The sequence below is a fragment of the Macrosteles quadrilineatus genome, unplaced genomic scaffold (assembly GCF_028750875.1).
Source record: "Macrosteles quadrilineatus isolate MER2022 unplaced genomic scaffold, UCM_ALF_1.0 Scaffold_7__1_contigs__length_78375512, whole genome shotgun sequence".
NCBI lineage: Eukaryota > Metazoa > Arthropoda > Insecta > Hemiptera > Cicadellidae > Macrosteles > Macrosteles quadrilineatus.
In genome coordinates this window covers 1,739,471-1,763,022 of record NW_026542600.1, presented here as the reverse complement: position 1 = coordinate 1,763,022, position 23,552 = coordinate 1,739,471, and the positions used below count along the sequence as shown (strand labels likewise).

The following is a 23,552-nucleotide window of genomic DNA, read 5'->3' as shown; positions in this document are numbered from 1 at the left end:
TGTCACCCGATGTCCCGAGTTCTTATTCTGTGTTTTTGTTTTGTTTGGTTTCGAAATTCAATAGCATTTGATTTTATTAGCCAACACCAAAATAATGTTCAAGAAGAACTGTTAATATTGGAATTAATACTAATTTGAAATAATAACTTCGCCAATATTTCTGAATTTTTAATTTTTATGAGGCCTTTCGCCAGCTATGCTGGCATCATCAGACACATCACAAAACTGAAGGTTATGTTTATGTTTACAATTATAAATTTTAAAGAATTTAACATATGGGTGGTAAAAAATAAAAACAATTCTGTTAAGTACATTTAGCTAAAGCTACAAAAAATAAATCATATATGTATAAATACCCCCGCCGCATCAAACCTGCAGACTAAGCGAATTTCCATTTGCCTGATTGGATTTAGACTAAAATGTCTCCTTAAAAATATCACATTTATTCCCTATTTAAATAGAATCAGTTTAACACATACTTAGGTTTGCTGCAACAGGGAGGGTAAAAGTGTTTTTTTTATGTAAAATGTTAATAGTTAGTAAGAAATAAAAACATTGTCCAATTTTGGGCAAAATATGTTAATAAACAAGCACACTACAACGGTTTACTTATTCTCCATAAGAATAACGTGGGAATTTTAAATTAAAATTTTTTTGGAATTTTCTCCCTAACGATTAGGCGCATTATAACGCTTCAATATACTAAATTATTTGTTTTTTTAAGCTCTACAAAATAGTTTGGAAAGAAATTTCAAAATTTTATGTTTTTTAGGTCAAAAAAAGGAAAAACCATTTTTACCCCATAAAAGCCCCCATAAACCCCTGTTCCCATGGTCCGATCATGCTGGTTCGCGAACTCGTTCGAATAAACTTAGGTTTACACGTAGGTACCAAATTTCATCAAAATCGGATCATTTTTGCTCGAGTTATCGTGCTAACGGACATATATATATATATATATATATATATATATATATGAATTTGAACAGATGGTGTTTTTGGCCTCTAGGGACCTCAAAACCAAAAAAAAACCGGTCCCGGGTCCAGTTCTTACCATGAGTACTACGGTAATGGCTTATTCCCTATATGGGAAATTCGCTAAAATGAAATATCAAGTAGAATTAACTTATAATTTTGTAAATTTAGAATTTAGTAATGTAATATTTTGAATTATCAATATCAATATCAATCAATAATACTAAATTACTAAAAAATATAACAAAATCCAATGAACAAAATGCATGGGAATCATTATTTATAAATAAAATGGACAATTTGGTAAATAATGATAACGGTCCAATTCAAAATATTACATTACTAAATTCTAAATTTACAAAGTTATAAGTTAATTCTACTTGAGATTTCATTTTTATACATATATGATTTATTTTTGTAACTTTAGCTAAATGTACTTAACAGAATAGTTTTTATTTTTAACTACCCATATGTTAAATTCTTTAAAATTTATAATTGTAAACATAAACATAACCTTCAGTTTTGTGATGTGTCTGATGATGCCAGCATAGCTGGCGAAAGGCCTCATAAAAATTAAAAATTCAGAAATATTGGCGAAGTTATTATTTCAAATTAGTACCAAAATAATGATTTGACGTTTTGAACAGGGGCTTCAGTTAAAAAAGGAACATGTATGTTTCTGCTCGTTTTATGTCAAACATTTTTTGAAGGAAATGTTTTTCACTGTTCGTATAGACATATTTCATTCCGGTTGGGAAATTTTTAATCCAACAATTTAGAAAATAAAAATCTAAAATCGTCAGGTAGCCAACATTTACTCGTTGTAAAACCTACATTTACCTATGATCGTAAAACCAAAAACCAATAAAATATTTATGCCTACTCGCATTTTTTTAATGAATCATTAACAGAGAAGAGATAATATTTCAAGAGTGCTGTCTTCGTGTCAATTTTGCAACATTCTAAGCCGGGGAATGACTGTATTAACATAAAGTAATGACTGGTTGCCACATCTGCCCTCAGCGTCGCTTGGCCCGGATTTTCTCCCATCCTCCCTCCATACGAGCGTTTCTGCAAGGATTGTGTTCCAATGTAGGCTGTTTTGGTTGGTTTGAAGCTAAATAACCGAAACGAGTATACCGATAGATTTTCGTAGTTATTTTACAATGTTCATGGAAGTAGTTCTATTAGTGGATAGGGGGTCAATTATTTAAAAATTAGAAAGAGAAAGCCCATACTGTATACTAATGGAATTTACGTAAACAAATGGGAAATCTTTATTGCCATTGTGATGAAAGACGAGAATGTGAGATAGTTTCGGTGATAGCATACATCACATGATGTCGTCCTCGACGTGTAAGGATTATAATATGTCTAATTAAAATGCCATATTTCCTCGTAATATTGATAGGTCATTGATTCATAAGATGCAATAAGCTCAACGACCCTAGTTTTTTAAATTTTCATCTCACCTTTTGGTTCATTTATTGTTGCCCTTGGGATGAACTGGGATTATCGTTTGCAACAATAAATGAAAAACAGTTTGTATAATAAATGAAAAACTTGATGACTAAAGAAGTCCAAACAAGTTGTCACAAACATTAATCTAGGAATTTAGTTAAAAATAACGTCTTTGGTTGTAGAATGACGTGATTAGGTGGTTGGAATTTATATCTTAAACTAAAAGTTTCAGTGGTATTCCTTTGACCACGTGAGCTAATGTGACCTCTTTTCATTCTACTTTTTTAATTAAAAGGCAAGTTTAGTTAAATTTTTGGTTTGAAGCAAACATAAATTGCAAATTGTACTAGAACATATTACATTTGTACAGGTACAATAGACTTTCCCACCTTTCTCGGTTATTCAGCCAGCTTGTAGTTTTTATGCCTTTTTACAAAGGTTAGAGTCGGAACCGATTTAATAAACAAGATTAGGGTTTTCTGTGCCAATCTTAAAAAATACTGTTGATATTTTTTCGCCATTAATATTATTGGATTAATTTTTTGTTTCAAACTTTCCCCTCTATTTTCAGCAACCTGCATTAAAGTAAGACAATATTCACAGATTACAATAGATAAGAACAGGTATACTGAATCTAGTTCTGGGCTTCCACAGGTAACGATGGCTGGAGACTTCATTTTGGCCGTAGCTTCCATGATGATTGCACGACTCCGAGACAATGACGTCACCCTTACACTTAGCCAGGTAAACAGTTTTGATCACTAGAATTAGTTATTAACACTCTAATGATTATCTCTCATTAATGGCTAGATTGCCTTTAACACCCTGGATTATCTGAACTAACAATTTGCCCGGTATTATTTACACTAAAATGTTAAGTGTGATGACTTTTTTTCAATAAACCACCTTGTACGATTTAGTTTTAAGAATGTTAATGGAGCTATTGGTGTTCAATTTACTGCTCTTTATAGTTAGTTGAAAAATATAAAATAATTGAGACTGTTAAGACGAATATCTTTGTTGAAGACATTAATTATTTTAAAATTTTATTAAATTTCTTCTTGTCCTTGGAAATGCAATACAGGGTCCAGAATTTTCTCTTAGATGACTGTTCTAATATACTTATTATTTTCGATACAAATATTGTATTTCTTTAAAATAAATATTAAGGATATTTTTCTGTTTATATGAGAAAGTCTTTAAGTCCTAAAGATTTAAGTTAATTCTAGTATAAATGCCGAATAATTCTAGAATATAGACAACTAACCATTACTCCATCCTGAGTTATTTAGCCTGAAATGAAGTTTTATGTGACTTTAAACAAGTTTTTGATTTTTAGGTTGTTACTGACCTTGTACAAGGAGAGTTCATGCAGCTCGGTTCAAAGGAAACAGAAAACGAGAGGTTTGCTCATTATCTGACCAAGACTTATCGGAAGACAGCAAGTCTTATCGCCAACTCAGTCAAAGCGGTGAGTAGGAGATGTGTTGGATGTTGCAAAATATTTGTGTACAATGTCAATGGCTGTGAAAATCCAGAATGATGAAACCATAAAACTGGAGGAAGGTGTTTGGCCTTAGCTAAGAAGTCCCTCCTCCAATCCTGTTTTAAGTCAGAGACAAGTTCACCTAACTTCACTGCTTTCTTGAACATCTTTGGTTTCTTCCCGATTATTTGTATTAATTTTTCCAGACACTGCATGTGCCCAACAACAAACGTCTCCCCTCACCTAACTTGAATGTGCTAGAACCACTGGAATTTTGATTAAATCTTTTATGTTTTTCACGTTTTTATAGTTTAAGTTTTTTCCTCTCCAAGCTGCGAGCTGTCCTACATATTCAAAGTGATATTTCTTCCTCCTAACTCTTTAAAACTGACAGGTTAAGTCCAATTGAGATTTCCTACTCCTTTAAAAGTTCCTTTCCTGAGTCAATGTCTTTTGTAGGAGGAATTATATCAGGGATTTGATATCATATTTATAAAACAGCACTCTATCAGCTCATGTTGCGATCTCTCCAGCTCTCCGCAGTGAGTGCAACAATCATCTTCCACAAGGTTAAAACTCCTCAGCTTTAATTGCCTTGAAGTTGCCGTGTCCACTGACGAACTGTATTGTGTAATGATTAGTTTATCATCCACTCAATCTTCTTAGGCCTCACATGATCACATCTCGAACAACCGTGAAGGATTATTGTCTTTTTGTGCTAATCTCTCACAGCCTCTGTCGTTCTTAAGTGTTCCTTCCCTTTGAAACTTCTCGCTTTCCCTGACAGCAACTCCTTCTTTTAATTCTTTCCTCGAACACCAAGTCCAGTGGGATAACTCCGGCAATCACTCGCACCTCTTGGTGGTAGACCTAGTTCACTCCCAACAGTATTCTTCTCTGCAGACTCATCAACTTTGACTTCTCACCTTGTTTTTTTCATTTGTTGACCCCACATCTCACAGCTTTAAAACTCCATGGGTTCAAGTGCTGGGATGTATCATTTTTGTAGGTTTTCATCTCTTATGCCGTTGCTTGTTATCAAGTGCCTTTATAGACTTTTTGTTCACTTAGTAATAATGCCCTGCAAACTTGAATCCTTTCTCCTAAATTTGTTGTGTCATTCAAACACTGCTTTGTGCCATCTCCTATTTTGATACATATTAATCTTTCAACTAATCTTCCCTTCAGGAGCACCATCACTGTCCTTCAAAAAAGTCATATTACTGTCTTTTTCCAGCTGGTTGTGAATTGTTGGGCTCTAGTTGTTTTTAAGTCAGGGCTCGTATTCGACTTCACCAGAAGCACTCCGTCGTCCGTATAGGTTCTCGCAGGGATAAATTTCTTGAATAGCAGCTGCAGAAACCAATAAAACACAATGTTCCACAGATCCTTGGGGACATCCTTTTGTGATAATTTTGCCCTCCTCTTTGTTGCCAGCTCCTAAAGCAACAATCCTGGCTCGGATATTTTCATGCCACCAGGGGGAGTCAAACCCACTGGAAATTTCCAGGAACAATCCTTAACTTTTTCACACTTGTCGAGAATCTGTGCAGAATTTATCTTATTTCCTCTCTCTCTCTCTCTCATCATTCTTTCATTCTCTTCATATAACCAGCCTTTCATCTAACATTTGAAACACAGATAAGAGGGTTACTGGCCTGTAGGATTTTACTATGCTTAAGTTTTATCTTCACTCTTCAGAAAAATCTTTATAATGCCTTTCGTACATGTGTCGGGAAACCTACCTGCCCTCAGCATCTTTTTGTTCAGGTTCAACAGCATTCTCTTTTTCATTCCAACAAACATCCTCTTGATGACTGTGCTCTTGATTCCATCATATCTTGGCACTTTCCTGAACTCAGTGCTTCGCTTCACTGATGGTGATTGTGACACATGTTGTTTTCTCCTCCCTTTTAAGGCGGGTTTTAAGACAGGTACACACCATTGTCACTGAAATTTCTGATGTCACTAGCATGATGTCGGTGACATCCAATAAAATACAAACACAGAAGAGGGCACGTGCTAGTGAGAAGAAAGAGAAGGAATCAGTTTCAATAATGTCACCATCAGAGTAGAATGCTGTGTTGTTCCTATTGGGGTTAAGGAGAAGAAAAAGAGGGTGAAGAATACATGTTCAAAGATAATTCTGGACCCATCCTGATTTGAAAGATAATCTTTTATTCAGTAAATTTACTTCAACAAGACAGTTGTTCCAACACCCTGAAAAGTTCCAAAATCTCTATAGGATGAAACCTGAATCTTTTGAAAAACAGTCTGTTGAAAGATAAATAACTTCTTGATCAGCATCGTACATGTTATTAAATTTACAGAAAGTAAATAAAGAAACGTCTTGTAACACTTAAAACATATATTTACGCTTATACTGTTACTCACAAGACGGTAAATATACAAAAAGGTGGTAAGTGGTGATCAATTTCGATTGGACACTCCCTCCAATCATCATCAGACCCAATAGGCGAATGACAAGAATGGTGTCCCTACTTATAGGTACCCTATTGGCTACCGGAAGCACCGGCCAATACATTTTTATAAGTACAACTGGAATTGAAATTTACTTGTTCATTAATCAACTTATTTCTATTTTTACATTTTTCCTAATAAATATACAATTCTTCCCAAGCATTCATTACACATCCTTTCTTACAATTCTTTAAAATACATAGACTATCCTCCATTTTTCCTATTGAGTGGCCATTTTGTAACAGGTGTTGTGCGACATTTGATCTTTCTAGATTGTTGTAATATCGTTATATATTGTTGTGTTATATATATATATATATATTGTTGTAAAAGATAAATGTATCGAGGATAATAACTATTGGCGGAAATCAATAAATTAGCGTTGAAGAAAGGCTGTCAATATTTTAACAACTAAGGAAACGTGTTTTGTGTATGCCTAAGGCAAGAGACATGTCCGTCCAAACACCGACAGGTTGGTTCGCTAGAGGCTTGTAGGAGTGACGTGAGTCACAGACAACGTGTCCGTGACACTGGTGTGTATGGATCTATAAGTTAACACAGGTTGGTTTTTCGAGTGAGCCCAGGGCCGCCCGTAGGGTTGGTGGTGCCCGGAGCAAACGTGGTTGTGGCGCCCCCTCCCCCCCCAGTAATAGTCAGTCGCATTCGCATATTTTAATACTATGTTAATACAAATAGCCGCTGTGTGGCGCCCCCTCAGCCTCGGCGCCCGAGGCAGCTTGCCCCCCCTTCAAACGGCCCTGCGATGTCACTAGCACAATAAATGTCAGTGTCATTAAGTCAGTGACTTTGGTGTGTAACCCTTCCTTCTGCTTTCTGCTTATCTCTCTGTCTTTTGTTGACACGTTTGTAAGTTTCCTTTGTCAATGACTGCATTAATCTTAGAAATGTGGCCTTCATAAGAAAATACAAATACATGATGGAATGGCCTCTAGATCGTCTGAATAAACTAATACTGTATAGGTTTAAATTACCTGTTTTCTGTCAAAACGATCGAATTGTTTGTATGATGACTACAGCTGTTTCGTGCTTTTTAACCTTCCGTCAAGCACATTGATTTTCAAACACCAAAGGGCGCACCCACGGAAGTTACCTCTGGGATCACAAAAACTATACAATGATGAGCAAAAAAAATGTTAATAGCAATAAAACTGTAAGAATACATATTTTATGAGTTTACATTATTACTTAGGATTTATATCAAATAGAGAATGTTAAAAAATAAAAACACGTAAGTGTTGTGGATAAAAAAGACTTACTTTTTGTACCTATACAGTACTATCGTATATTAGAAAACAAATTTTAATATTGTATGACATAAAAAAACGTACATGGTCTAATAATAATAATAATTTTGTATTAGGACAACTTATTCAATCAAAGCTCTTAGACAAAAATTGCATCAGTGTAGGACATAATAACACCCATGGTATTATGAAAAAAGATAATTATTTCATAAGAACAACTTACTTTGTCAAAGCTCTTTAGAAAAAGTTGCAGTAGTGTTTGAAATGAAACACCTATTGTCCAATGCAAAAAATTTTTTTTTAGAAGGACTACACATTTTGCCAAAGCTCTTTTTCTTGGAAAAAAGGTTTCCGAACTCACGCACCATTAGTTCTTTCTACTAAATGTTGTTCCTTGTCCCCCTTTCAACACTAGCCAACAATCTCGCAATTAGTTCTTCTTCATCCATTTTATAATACCGCTAAATAAGGTCAGACACAAGGGCGCACACGGAACTAGGCTCCGGGAAACCCGTTACATCACAGGGCGCTCACGGAAGCTACTTCCAGTAGTGAAACGAACCACTCCCCAAAATCAACTGACAACTGGGAAAAGGGTAAAAGTATACAAAACCGAACACATACTATGGTTTTTATAACGAAAAAAGTAGTGACCCGGAGGTAACTTCCGTGATGCGCCCGATGGAAGGTTAAAAAAGCATAAAAAAGTCAACCACAAAACATCCTGAACAAGACATTGTCATTCAAATCGAACATTATTCATAACACCTCCATCCATATCGCCAAAAAGCAGACAAAAAAACGAGATAAGGAAAGCACAGGGGTAGGGGTCAACGCTGCCAACACGTGACAGTCGCGACTTACCTTCCACCGGCGCCGTGTCTGGTGGACCAGTTAATTAAATGTATTTTTGTGTGTGTCATATCCGTATGTGTCCGTTTATTTTTTTGTTTACATTTTTGACGAACTCCACATGATGTATTAGCAAGACATTCTCGACCTGAAGATGTGCTATTTTTAAAAAGCACGAAAGAGCTGTAGTCATCATACTACCAAGTCGATCGTTTTGACAGAAAACAGGTAATTTAAACCTATATTAGTAAATACAAATAGTTGAAATTGTTTAAACTCAGTTCCCTGTTTCATGCTGCTTGGAATTCCTCTCATGATGTGCTTGGAGATAACAACACACCTCACAACGTAACTGTACCTTTAGCATCACTCACTACAGTATTGGCAACTAAGCAAAACCAACAGCAAAATGGCGGGCGGGCAGCAAACCACGAATGCACTCAACTTCAGCTGAACAAACACGACGTTTGCCGCTCGCAAAACATACTTTTGTTGATCTTTCTTTATATATATTACTCAGGTGGCAATGCTTGCTGGAGCAGACGAGAAGACTTCTGAAGTTGCCTTCCAGTATGGCCGCAACGTTGGGCTGGCTTTTCAACTTGTCGATGACCTACTGGATTTTGTGTCTTCTTCAGCAGCAATGGGAAAGCCAACAGCAGCAGATCTAAAACTAGGCTTGGCCACTGCTCCCGTGCTCTTTGCTTGTGAAAAGGTAATATTTTTGCATAGTAGTTAAATTATTTTTTTCAATTGAACTTTTTTATGTATGGGAGTAACCAGTCAACAATCTAGGTCGTCACAGATTTCAAATTAAAATCCTAAACTCTTAGGCTTCCACCGTCAATGCCTAAGGGTGGTAAATCCTGGTCCTTTGAGTGACAGCCCCGTGGATTCAGACGACAATGAAGTGGTTTCTGATGTTTTGGATGAGACGGAGCAGTACTTTCTCAAGGCACCAAGAGTGAAGGAATGTTAGTGCCTTGAGAATGGACTGTTTCAAAGCATACAAAGTGCTGACAACCTTTCAAATACTGAAATTCAAACTCTCCAACACATTTTCTGCATGTCGCTCACCTTTCAACATTCATCATGTGTGTGAATGGGTTGATTACATGTCATTTAAGCGGCCCACACACTACACGTGCATTGCACGCTGTGCCAAAAACGTGCAAGCGTGTGGTAAAGTTTAGGTGAACTTAATCACTATTTTACTGTAAAAGTAAAGTTTTGTGCAAGTATGAGGACAACTTTGACACTTCATTTAAATAAACCTTAATTTATAAATGTTTAGAGACACTACAAATAAAACTGTATAAATGTTAGAGTATTAGCTTCTTTCCCTATACAGTAGGTGGAAATTTAATAACACTTTTAGTTTTGCATCGATATACCATTTGTGGTCAGAGATATTTTACAAATTGTGCGAAACTTCAACTACATTTTGAAATGGTTAGAAAGAAAATTTTCACTCAAATTCCTCTCTTTCAAAGAAATTTCCCCTCTTTTATTTTGAAGATTCCCCATCTTGTTTCACTTTCAAATGAACCTCTTGGCAAAATCTGCTATTGTCTGAGTGAGATATGTTGAGCTACAAACCCTTTGTATTCCAAAGTGTCGACTAGTCCACCATACAAGCTCGGCGGTTTATTGCCCTTATACACAGATCTGTGAGCTAGTATTGTACAAGGATGAACGCATCTTTTGTGTAAGATAATGAGCAATATTCGTCTAGGCATCCTATAATACATGAAAAGTGGCAACGTCACACTCCTGGCCTACTGCAACATAGAGCGTCTGTGCAGTGTTTATGTTAACACGTTTGTTATTACCATGGCAATAGACCGGGGTGATGTTGCCACACAACAATACCACTACCTTGTATAAGAGAAGGAGGAGGTTATGTATTTGTATGTACTATCCTGAGACCCAACAGTTTTGATGTTTTACTGTCAGCCAAAACATTCTACAAATTGTACTTAACGTCAATATTACACATTATTTTGTATCAATAACAGTACAGTAACACACAGGACAGGTGTACCGTGGCATCTTTATTGTATGTTTTTTCCAGTCATACGAAACGTGTAATTTATGATTACTCATTTCATTTACATCGGGATCCAGCAATTTTGACCTGATAACGCATGAAATCATTTTCAAAACGATTATTTTACCAAAATAATTATATTATATTCCACATTCCCCATGCATACAGATTTTATTTTATGTAGTTGTGCTACAGGTATTAGCTCCAATATTGATGTTTTTTACTAAAGATTTGGAATTTGACTCCAGTAAAATCAAAATTATTGGTATAGTGCTTAAAGAGTCTTAAAAAAAAAGAAAAACTTAAGAAGTATTTTGCAGATCCTGAGGTTCTTAGGGCGGCTAGTGTCACGTAGCTGGAACTACAGGGTGCGGCAAAAAAACCAATCTATTTTCTTCAGTGCACTGTTCAGCGACCGGCCCTCTGAGGGTGGTGGGAGTAGGCGCGTTTAATAGCCTATACAATGCCATTTTTGAAGTCATAGAGCAGTGGTTGTATGAGCTACGTGCGGTTGCTATCTAGTCGTTTTTCAAAAGTAATAAATCAGTCATTTCAACTCAGTGGTAGTTTTGTGCTTTTATTCTATTAGGTCGACATGGACATGTTTCATTGTGATTATCTGTATGGATAACACAATTAAACAGATTATTATTCTAATTAATCTGTAGGGATAAATTAATCTCAAAATTCGTGTAACTGAGCTGTCAGACATGTTCGGGCAGGCGCTTCCTGCGAGGACTGTTTTCCACAACAGCACGAACTCTATAGAATGTTAGTTGTCTGGCGTCCGATCTGACTTTGCACAACCTTTCAGCTTCCTTTTCAATGCAGAAGCCGTTGTTCTAAAGTTAGTAACCCACCGCGACCGCATTATTGTGATCGGCAACGGAACTTCTCCATGTCGCCTTAATTGAAAGAATGCATGAAACTGCCGCTGAGTTGCAATGAATGAATTCAATACTTTTTTTAAAACAACTCCATAACAACCGCACTTGCTCAGGAGGGGTCCACTGCTCTACGACTACAAAAAAATGGCTTTTTGTAGGCTTTCCAACGAGACTTCTCCCACCACTCTCAGACGACCTGTCGCTGAACAGTTCTCTGCAGAAAATGGTTCAGTTTTTTTGCCGCACCCTGTACTATTTAAAAAAGTATGTCCTAAGCACATTGCATGGTGGATGTGGAATAGACTTTGATAGTAGCCAAATTGTCTACTTTTTAAAACAGAATTACATTATTTAAAGTTAGATAATATTTCTGGTGTAAAGTTCTTAAGACGCTGCTTCAAAAATAAATTCAAAATATTTTACCAAATGATCAGGTTCTCTCTACTCTGATATGTATAGTTATAGTGATGTGGATATGTATGGTTTTCAGTTTCCGGAGCTCAACCCGATGATCATGCGGAGGTTCCAAGAGGCAGGAGATGTAGAGAAAGCGTTTGAGTTGGTACACAAGTCACAGGGGTTGGAGCAGACCAGATTCTTAGCCAAAAAGCATTGCCTGGAGGCTGCTCGATTGGCTGGCTCTATACGCGAGAGTCCTTATCAGAGATCTTTGATGGTTGTTAGTGACTTGGTCATCAATCGGATGAAGTAGCAGTCCATCTCAGCTGGCTGCGTATACATTGCCTACAGATATTGCCTCATACACGGGCTAACTTGTACATAATCAGGCCTTAACTTATAGCGTCAGTTAGTTCACATTATACTCCACCCTTGAAGATATTTTATATTTTTTATACTTTTGTGCATTTAAAATGCTTCATGCAAACCGAGTTTGACTTTTTTGTAGACATAAAATACGTTCAGATTATTTAATATATATGAATATCTATGATCTTTTTATGAATGTATATCAATGTCAAATCTGAGTTTTATATTGATTATTTTATTTCATATACTATTTGTAAAATAAATAAAATATAGATCGTACACAGTCAGTATTAAACTAATAGTGTCTTAAATCAACTATGTTCGATTAAAATATCAAACCTTAGTTTTTAATTCCGAATTCTTCTTTTGTTGCAGTTGAAAATTGTTAAAATTCTTTAAACATAAGGTCACCTTATTATACAGTCTGTGCAATGTTTATCGTGTAATCCGATAAGGATCTTGTTATTCTTTAAATGTTTTAACCAAGTGGATGGCTCATTAGATTACACCTGAGTTGTTGTAAATAGATTTTGATTGAGATCAGCTTTTGAATTTTGCTGATAACAGCAAAAGTTTTGGGTGATATTTTTCTCCCGATTCAAGACCAAAAAGAGTGTCAAATGTGAAATGAGTGAATGTGGCTTCTTCATATTCTGTCAGTTGTTTTTTCTTTATGCTTTTGTTGAGTCGAAGATTGTTTTATCTATCCTCCACTCACAATTCCGTTTCTGTGCTTCCAATCTACCAGACTGTGATTATAGCTCTAACTCATCTTATTTCTAATTGTTGCTATCTTTAACTATCAGTCTCGTATGATTTTTTATATTTCTAGAAATAGTTTAATGTCTATAACAAACAGAGAAAGAGATAATTGACTAAAGTGTTTTGTAATTGATATAATAAGATTCTAGTACTTACTCTAAGAGAAATGTATGTTTATAGAATGAAATGTAGGCATTTGCTCAAAGTGTATATTTTAAACGCTAGTGTTTAAGTTTAAGTATATTACTCAATTGTACAATGAATGTGTGAATGATTATGTGCTACCAACGAATCTTATTCAGACGTTTTATTTAGTTTTAATTTGCCATATTTATGCCAGAAGTCCTTCTTTATTCAGTAAAGATTAAAATATAGTTCTGGCAATAAAATTTACAATTCCATTATTTATCTTCAATTGTTTATTTGTTTGTTAAACTCTTTGTAAGGCAGTTTTGTATGTGTTTCACACGAAAGAATTCTAAAATATATTCAATTCACTTAAACTTTACTAGAATTTTCAAGTAGCTTTAATTTTCACTGTTATTTTTTTACTGTTGGTAAATAATCATGAGCGATAACTGAATCACGATTACAAATTTACATTCAGGATTGAGTTAAAACTGCCAGTACTTAATATTATACCGTGCCTAAGGGACCACATAATATGCATTTATTATTCCTACACAAAACTGTAATATGTGCAATAGACCACAGTTAGATTAGCTTTAGAATATATATATATATATACATATTTATTATCCTTTTTAATTAATTTCTTGATTTGTAATAATTAGTTGTATGTTACTCATTCATAATTGTAATCTAATAAACCAAAACACCTTCGTAAGGGTTGGTTACAACCACTGCCACCAGGATTATGTCGTGGTTTGATAAAGAAACATATTTTCCAGATAAAATGTTTTAAGATAAACACAACTTTCTAACTTTTAATTTCTTCTCAGGTGATTTTTCGTTTTATTAAGCTTATATCCTTTGCATAATACTCATTGACCAATACATGTTAAGAGACCAAGTAAACTTAAGAGTAAGCACACATAATTATAAAAACCATATCTTTAGTTTTGTCATTTACTTGTAAGTTATAATGTTACTTGTACACAAATATTATTGTAAAGAAATATTTATATTGTCCAAAAACACTTGTACATAAAAATCTCCAGACTTATTCCTAATTAGCTTCTAACAGTGTTTTACCTTTAGTATCTAACAACCACTCTGTGTTTACAAAGTGTTACAATCACATTACAGCATAGTTGCAACAATCTAGGTAATATTTTACTCTTTGATTTTACAGGCAACTAAAATGAATTACTTCATCTATAACCAAATAACCCTATATAAGGAACATTTAGCTTTTATATGTAAATATAACAATACCATAACTATGTGTATAACCTGTAATTATGCTATTGTATGATTGTTTGTATACATTGTGCATGTGTATAGATCTGTGTAAGAGTGTATACAGCCTATTGTATATGAGAGTAAGTTTTTACATCTAATCTCATGGTAGAGGGATATTTTTATAAACAACAAAAAAACTATCACGAAAATAAAAATTCTATGTAGTGTCGGGTTTTTAGGCCTTATAAAGTATTATCATCATCTGTTTTGTATACTTCATCATTTCGCTTTTATGTTATTTTTTAAATAAAATCTTTACTAAATATTATTTCTTTTATTACCTATCTCACGGCTATAAGATGTGATGAGGAAGATAAGTAGACCACAGCCCATCATAATATAGCAGAATTGTGACTATAAGGCTGCGGCTCCACTGGCCGTAGTTTGTCACCCAAAGAAAGTGGGGATGGAAAGTTAAAGAAAAGGAAAGGTAGGAATCAAACGAAGGTGGCTCCACTAGCAACAGTCTGCAGGTGGCTTCACTAGCTGTAGAGGGTAGCACCACGTCAAGTCTCTGTCAACAGCTGACCAGTATATATGCGCAAGGCACATTGACGCTAGTTGAGTTTTGTGGATTCTTTTGTGAATGATGAAGCCTGAACTTAATTGTGAGGTTATTATATTGGAAGTAGAGAAATACCCCAGTTTGTACAACAAAGGTGAATAGATTTACAAAAACAAGTGCTAGAGTTGATGGCAGCAAAAAATTTGCGGTTTTTGGTGAAGAAAAGTAGTAGAATTGGATGAAGAAAATCTCAATGACTAACGTTATATAAAGGATACGTATTTAGTTTGCTTTATAGGGGCACATTATCTATTGAGTGACATAGCGTTTGCACGGATACTGCAAAATACTACGTTATATACAACAATTCATTACTTGCTTGGCTTGTTATAGTGATGTTACACTGTATAGCATTAATTAGTTAATATTTCAGTACACTAAAATTACCTTCATAATGTGACTGAAAGCTTTTCCTCTGCTCCAATTGGTTTTCTTAGTTTGGTATCCTTCTTCTTCAAACGTGATGATACTGCTTCTAGTAAATAATAAAAAGAGTTTTGACACATTTTATAATCATCAAAAAACATGTCTGAATACTTTCTTAGTTTGGTATGCAATGTTTGAAACATTCCTTGAGACATTCTGTATCTTATTATTGGGTGTATCCACCATTTTCTCTTTTGTGACCAGCGTCGTCTATAAATGAAAAGTACAACGAGTTCAGCACTACAAATATTAATTAGCGGCATGATAAATCGAGGTTTACATCTACCGCCACATACGGTACGACGTCACTGCAGATTGTGGAGTCACCCAACTGTCATGAGTAGCGTGATAAACTACCGCCAGAGGAGCTGCAGCCGAAACAACAAAGAGAAAACATTCTACTCCTAACCTAATGTAAACTAGCACTCAACACTTACATTTTTGAGGTTTTGCTCAAATAATTTCTAAAAAATATACTTAGGCAAAAGCCTTCTTTCTGTATTTTGAAACTAAGAAAATGTGATGATTTTCTTAATAAGGGTTTAATGTAGTTAATAAATCACTTTTTGAGTACCAACCAGGTACTCAAATGAAATAAGGCAATCTCGTGATCGGCAAGCAGCATATAGTTTTTCTGAAATCACTCATGGTGTTTTCATATTAATTATCTATCAAAATAATGGGCAATAGCTACATGTATATTACCTAAAAAGCTATAATAATAGACCATAAATGTTATAAAAGTGTTCTGCTCACCTATTTGTGGGTACTGAACTGATCTTAGGTGGCAATAATGATCGCACAAAGCCAATCCCATGTGGCAATGATGATCGCACCAAGCTGATCCTAGGTGGGAATGATGATCATACCATGCCGATCCTAGGTGGCGATGATGATCGCACAAAGCCGATCCCATGTGGCAATGATGATCGCACCAAGCTGATCCTAGATGGGAATGATGATCATACCATGCCGATCCTATGTGGTAATGATGATCGTACCATGCCAATCCTAGGTGGCAATGATGATCGTACCATGCCGATCCTATGTGGCAATTGTGATCGTACCATGCCGATCCTAGCTGGCGACGATGATCGCACCAAGCCAATCCTAGGTGGCGAAATGCTCTGTATCACAAAAAATTAGTTGAGAATAAAGAACTTGTTATTCCTTTTAGCAAATTTTCCATATAGGGAATAAGCTATTACCATAGGTCTCAAGGTAAGACCTGGACCTGGGATCGATTTACTTTTTCATTTTGATGTCCCCAGAGGCCAAAAACACCATATGTTTAAATAAATATATATACAGGGTGACAAACTGGAGACTGACGGTTTTCATCTGCCTGGTACTGAGAGTACGGTAGTTCAACTACAACGTTTAAATACACTGTACAGACATCCACTGATGGTCTTGAAAGTTGCTCGTCTTTGATCGCCATGAAAAGCCACTCTGCCTTATTTAGTTTCCTCCAATCAGACTCCTTGTAGATGAACCCAAACCAACGATATGATTCACTTCTAAAACATGATTGTATATTTGGAGCCATACTTATCTTTGTTTGTAACTTTTCTTTTTTTGTCTGCGACCCACTGAGACCTTTGGCGCCTATAGGCAGTGGTCTACGTGCCTAATGGGTAATCCGCCAGTGTGTGCACATTTATTCGCACTTTAATTTAAAGAACACTTTTAAACAGTCAGGTAGAGTCTATACAATTTACAATTAAACTGGAAAAAGATGATAAATTACCGCTTCTATAAACACAAGGATGGATCACTAGTGTATTCAGGAAACCTACTGGTGAATACCTCAATTTTTCCTCCAATCACCCCAGACATGTTAAGACAGGTCTAGCCATTAGTTTGATTAAAAGGGTAGAATCCATTTGTAGTACTGTACTGATGAAATTCTTAAAACAGAACTGGAAAACATAAAAAACACATATCCACAACTGTGGGTACCCTCCCTTTATTTTTGCTAAGGCCTTAAAAAGCTTAAATAAAGTCAATATTCCAGAAGACCCTGGCACTATAAATTTACAAAAAATTGAAAATTTAAAATTCCCATGTTATTCTTATAGAGAATAAGTAAACTGTTAAACTGTTGTAGTTTACTGTTGTTGTTTTTTTATATTATTATAGTTTGCTTGTATATGTATACATTTTGATCAAAATTTGCAAAGTTATTTATTTTATACCAAGCTATTAATATATTACTAAAAATGAAAAAAAAACACAGTTTATTACCCTCCATGTAGCAGCAAACCTAGGTACTTGTTAAACCTAATGTTATTGAAATAGATTTAATTGAAAATCAAATCAGACAAATGGAAGATTGCTTATTCTGCAGGTTTGCTGCGGAAGGGGGGTATTTTTAAAATTTAGTTTAAATAGTGTCTTGGTTATTATTACCTCTAACTTTAATAAGCTAACCCCCATTAAAATATTGGAACACAACTGGTATAGTGGTTAGAGCTCAGGTCTTCTGTCCCAGAGGCCAGGGTCCAAGTCCTGCCAATCACCAGTAGGCATTACCTATCAGATATTGGTTTGGAACCCACTTTATAAGTTGTAGCATTGTAAGACCTTCCTTGTAACCATACATAAAAGATATAGGTCTCTTATGAGGTCCTTCGCTGTATTGGTGAACGCTTTCCAACATCTGAGTGTTAACCAAGAAAACATAACTCAAACAAATAAATAAAAAAATAATATGACATATTAACTAACTTGTAAGCTGGGATGCTATAGACGTGTATCTTAACATTTTTAGTCTAAATGGTTTTTTACATTCTAATTAGACATTATCTTTGTTTTGACCTTAAATTTAAAATTTAACAAATTTCACGTCATAAGCTTATAAAAATAAATTGTTCAAATCTTCTAGATACTAGACCAAATTGTGTAGGCCTACACTACTCTTTAAAATCATAAATAATTATATTTCATTCAGCGCATAATATAACTTTAAAACATTTTAAATTTGATACTTTAGAAGATGGAAATAGAAGTGAGAGCATTCAAGCGGGTTTTACAGCAGAGCGATCTATAAATAAACAACTGTTCGCGCAATTTCATTATGGCCTGCATTACATTTATTTTTCAGGTCCTTTGTTTCGTCAGCGTATTTTTACTGTCAGGTAAAGTTGTTGTGTTTTCTCAGGGGAAAGATGTGTTAAAACTGAACTGTCAACCAGGTTTCTCTAGAAATATTTTAAATGATCAAAACTAAAACAGGTTTTACTAGGCTAGTTACAATAGTAACAAATTTCAAAGATGCAAATATAATACAAATTTGTTGGTCATAACATGATTTTATTCTTTGTTTGAAGTTCATTGTCTGGCGATGCTGAGTTGATGTTGTTTAAAGGCTTATTGCGGACATTTTCCATCACAATGGTACAAATCTGCTGACTAAGCGAATTTCAATTTGTCTGAATTGAAATCATTAACTTATAATGTTTTTGTTTAATGTAGTAAGTTAGTAAAAAAATTTAAATTGACGCCATTCTATGTACACATGTATGAAAAATGAATAAAGTTATCTGGAATCTTAAATCTTGAATTGATTTTCAATCAAATCTTTTCAAATAGCATTAGATTTAACGAGTACCTAGGCTTGCTGCATAAGGTTTGGGTTTGGAATAAAGACTGTTTTTGTTTTGTAAAATATCAATAGCTTAGTATAAAATAAATAAGTTTGCATAGTTTGATCAAAATATATCAATAAACATGCAAACTACAACATTTTACAATATTCTCCATAAGAGAGTGAAAATTTAAAAACGTACGTTTTCATGTCCCTGGCCTTTTACTTCGTAGATACTGGATTTGTAGTTTATTATTATGTGTTTTAATATTTTTTGGGACGGGGGCAACATGTTACACACATTTATTTGGTTTTAAATAGGTTCTAGGTATTTTTTTCGTATTTTTAAAGTCTCGAAATTCACGACCATGATGTGTCCCTAGGGTACATTTTCCACCTTTCACGCTGTTTTTAGACTAATTATTCATGCCGAAATATATAAAGCCATACTTTTATGTCATCAATAGTTATTAAACTTACAAAAAAGGAGCATATTATAATTTTATTGTCATTACAAACTGACTACCATGACAAAATAAGTCTGTCCCTCGATTTGGCGTCACGACCATTTGGGAAAAATTTTCAACTTTGGAGCACGACAGTGGCAAGCCTGGCGTCGATGGAGTCAGTTGGTTTTAGAGACTAGTTCGGGGTGTACGTCAGGATTGTAGTGCCGGTCGGTTCGAGTTGAAAGGAGGAGTTACAAGATTAATAAAGGAAAGATTGTGTTTTTTGTAATTTTGGTGTGTCCATGACCGTACGTAGTCATTTGATGAAGTAGACATGGTGTTAATTTTTGTTTATAAGATATTTCAATTGCTAGATTAACCTAGAAGTCCACTTTGTATCCTCGAACATGAGGTGCAGGGCTACCACCAGAACAGAGCCAAATAACTCGTAATTTCACGACCAAAGTTTCACGACCATCGCGGGTTTTTTCACGACCAATCCAGCCTTATGGATTATAGTGTGTTTGGTCGTGACAATAACTTTAATATAATTGTAAATTGAACAGTTTAGTGCAATCGAAACACATATTTTTATTATAACTAACAGGATAATTGAAGGATTGTTTAGAAAGATTTACATTATTCCATACAATTCACGACCGTACCGCTTGTCCCTGACCATCACGTTTATAATTTCTATCATAAAAATTTCAAAAATTAAAATATCGTCATATTTCAATGTTTTATACACAAAAGAAGCACACCTCTATACAAACATAACGATTTTTCGGGTCTCAGGTAAGTTTTTTCGGAGTTATACAAACTTAAAAAGATTTTATTGGCTTTTTTTCAATTTTTTGAGTTTTTTTATTTTTTTCTAGAAAGACCAAATATACCAAAAGCTCAGTGACCTTTTTATTGTATAATGGTCATAAAAGTAAATTAGTTTATAGCATAACATAGTTATAAAAATAATATTAACTATTTTTAATATTCATTTAAACGTCCGTTATGGTCGTGACAGGATTTTGTGTTTTTCTACTAAAGATGCTTTATTAAAAAGAAACTACCAAACATATTGCGTTACCATGGACATTTTATACAACTTCAAATGTTAATAAAATAAAAAAAATTATAAAAGTTTTGAAAAAAAGGGAAAAAAATTTGCAAAGTGCTTTTCCTGAAAACGTACGTTTTTAAATTTTCACTCAAGAATAACATTGGAATTTTAAATTTACAATTTGTTGAATTTTATCCGTTACCAATAAATTGTACACTAACACCGAAATACTAAATTATTTCTTTTTTTAGTCTCTTTAAAAAGGTCTAAGGAGAAATTGGAAAATTTTGTATTTTGAGGTTCAAAAATGAGAAAAACTATTTTTTTACCCTATAAAACCCCTATTGAAACCCCATTCCCATGCTGCGATCATGCTAATTTGCAAACTCATTCAAGTTTATCGCGCCTTACACCTTCAAACCAAATTTCATCAAAATGGGACAAAAATTACTCAAGTTATCACACGTTCACGGACATATGTATATTCAAATCTACAATGTATATATAGATACAATATATATACACATATAAAAATTTGAATGAATGGTGGTTTTGGCATCTAGGGACATTAAAATGAAAAAGGGGGGCGTAGTAAAATGAAAAAGTAAATCGGTCCTTGGCCTAGGTCTTACCGTGCCACCTACGGTAATAGCTGTTTTTATAATTTTTTTTTTTTTTTTAGTTAATAAATTACAAACTCCCCTATAGGGAAATTCACTATGAAACAATACACAACGTTTCGGGATCTGGAATGTGATCCAGTCCTCAGGATAAACAACTTAACTAGCACATTACAACTAACAATACACAAACGCCCAACCTAAGTTGGAATACACTACAGAGAGTAGCAGTCAAGTATATCATATGCACTACTACTCTTTGTTTAGAGCACGGCCACTCTGTAGAGTATTTTAATAATTTACGATTTTCATTTATTAGATAAGATCCATTACGATAGATAATATTATGAAATCCCACACTGAATAAGTAGAGTCGAAATAAATAAATTTTAATCAGCTGTCTGATAAATTCAAAAACAGGATTAGTACAGTAAGTCCTATGTTTAAAATGGCAAAATGATCAAAAATTAATAAGATTTATGACGATACTACATTAATGTACATGTCTAAATCACAAAAAAACCAAAAAATCTTTGTTGATAGTGTGGCGTAAATTATCGTACGCATCTCACCCGGGATGGTGTTATAGGTAGGACCATAGTAAAATTGTCAGACTACTCACACAATATAAAAAAAAATACATATGTATAAAATATCTTATCCCCTAAAGAGAGGAAACACCCCAAACACCATTTCTTTCTCTGGGTCTTTAAAAATGCCGATTCTTGAAATATTATGTTTTAACAAATTGTTACAAACAATCACCTCCACTTGCACGGGAACTGGAATGCTCGTACCGGACACACCTACCCTACATGGCTTTGCTATTTTATCACTCCTTACATGAAGTACAGGTAACTATTTACTATGACAGCTGATAAAGAAGAAAGAAATTGCTCCTGTTCACTTGGTATACATTTACTTTCCCTTGCTCTCAATCAGTTTACCTTTGCCCACTACGCGCAGTAGTTCCTCACTAATTTTTAATATCATTGTTGATAAAACGTGTATGTGAAACTAAAACTAGACAATCTTTAAAAAATATTCACATCTTTATTTAAATTATAACTCTTTCGGACATATCGCTTGATATGGGATGAATAAACCTAAATAAAATGTTAACATCATAAACTTTATGATAAAAGATCCATGGACTGTGTCTTTTGGTTATCGTTGTTAGATATAAAACTTATTTGTATTGACTGTGAACAACACAATTAAGACTGGCTTTGATGTGGCTGCCACCACAGTGCGTGCTCGGTCAGGGCTAAGTAACACTATTAGTACAGTGTATTCTCTTACAAACAGTCATGTAAATGGTGTTTGCAGCATGGAATTCCATGGTTCTACAAAATAGCTTGCAGCATAATATTTTTAATACATAATCAAAGAAGCAAAGAATCTAGATGCAAGACTGGTATTTCAATTATACCTTATTTTGTGTGAGGAATAGGAAAAGTATCAAACCATTACAGTAAATCAAATCTGTAAACTATATCAGTAACTTACCAATGTAATATTAGCTTTAAGTTACAAACTTTTAAATGTTTATACTTAACTAATCGTAAATTAATAATATCTATAGTAAAAATATTTAATGTAAGTTAAAATATACATTAATGAAATTATTTTGTTAATGATAATTGTACCCCAGTCTACAAAAACATATCTACTTCAGTCTACATAGTTATCAAGAACCTGGCAACCATAAGGTAAACCAATTTAAATAATCATTTTTCCTTGAAACTGGGAATAATACACAAATGATTTTGTTATCTCATGGCTCCCACATTTAATTGTGGGCCCTGTTACCAGAATCTGGCTCGGGCCCCCTACCAACCGGGGTATGGAATACCCCCCAGCCGAGAGGGGGGGGGGGTCCGGGGGTTCTCCCCCTGGAAAATTTTGAAAATGTCATGTATTTTAGTGAGTAAGTGGTAAGAGGTAAGAGGTAAGTGGTAAGAGGTAAATGGCACTCCTGCAGCCTTTTTTAAGGAAGAAAAGAGTTCTTCAATGAGTTTTATAAGACTTAAAATTACAGGAATTCAGCAATTAAAACTATTATATCAACACACAAAAGCTCCATGCCTATTAATATTTTGTCATTTTTATTTCCCTATAAAAGGGTTTGGCTATCTTAACTGCTATAATTGTACTTTGTAATATGGAGTAGGAAAAAACTTACGTAAATCGAGTTTAACAGCTTACACCAATGAAATCATATTTTATTCAGTGACAATTTTCATCAAGAATTTTAACAATACTACATTTTTTGGGAGTGGATGCCTGAGCTGCCGAACTTGCGTGAGTAGTCACAGAGAAAAACTAATGTGCACGTTAACGCAGAGAATGACCGATGCTGTCGATGCCGATGCTATCCAATCCATGCTTTAGTACAGTATTATACCGAGCGAATTGGGAAGAAAACTTA

The 23,552-nt window shown here is 34.5% G+C and overlaps 1 protein-coding gene across 1 annotated transcript in view; it reads left to right on the top strand.

Moving 5' to 3' along the window:
* Nucleotides 1–14,669, top strand: part of LOC128998367 (all trans-polyprenyl-diphosphate synthase PDSS1-like) — a 77,800-nt gene extending 63,131 nt beyond the window's left edge. The window contains exons 5-8 of the mRNA XM_054424473.1: nt 3,091–3,180; nt 3,776–3,907; nt 9,041–9,235; nt 11,948–14,669. Coding sequence (XP_054280448.1) covers nt 3,091–3,180; nt 3,776–3,907; nt 9,041–9,235; nt 11,948–12,169 — 639 coding nt within the window. The 3' untranslated portion in view covers nt 12,170–14,669. The remainder of the gene's footprint in view (nt 1–3,090; nt 3,181–3,775; nt 3,908–9,040; nt 9,236–11,947) is intronic.
* Nucleotides 14,670–23,552: the final 8,883 nt, after the last annotated feature.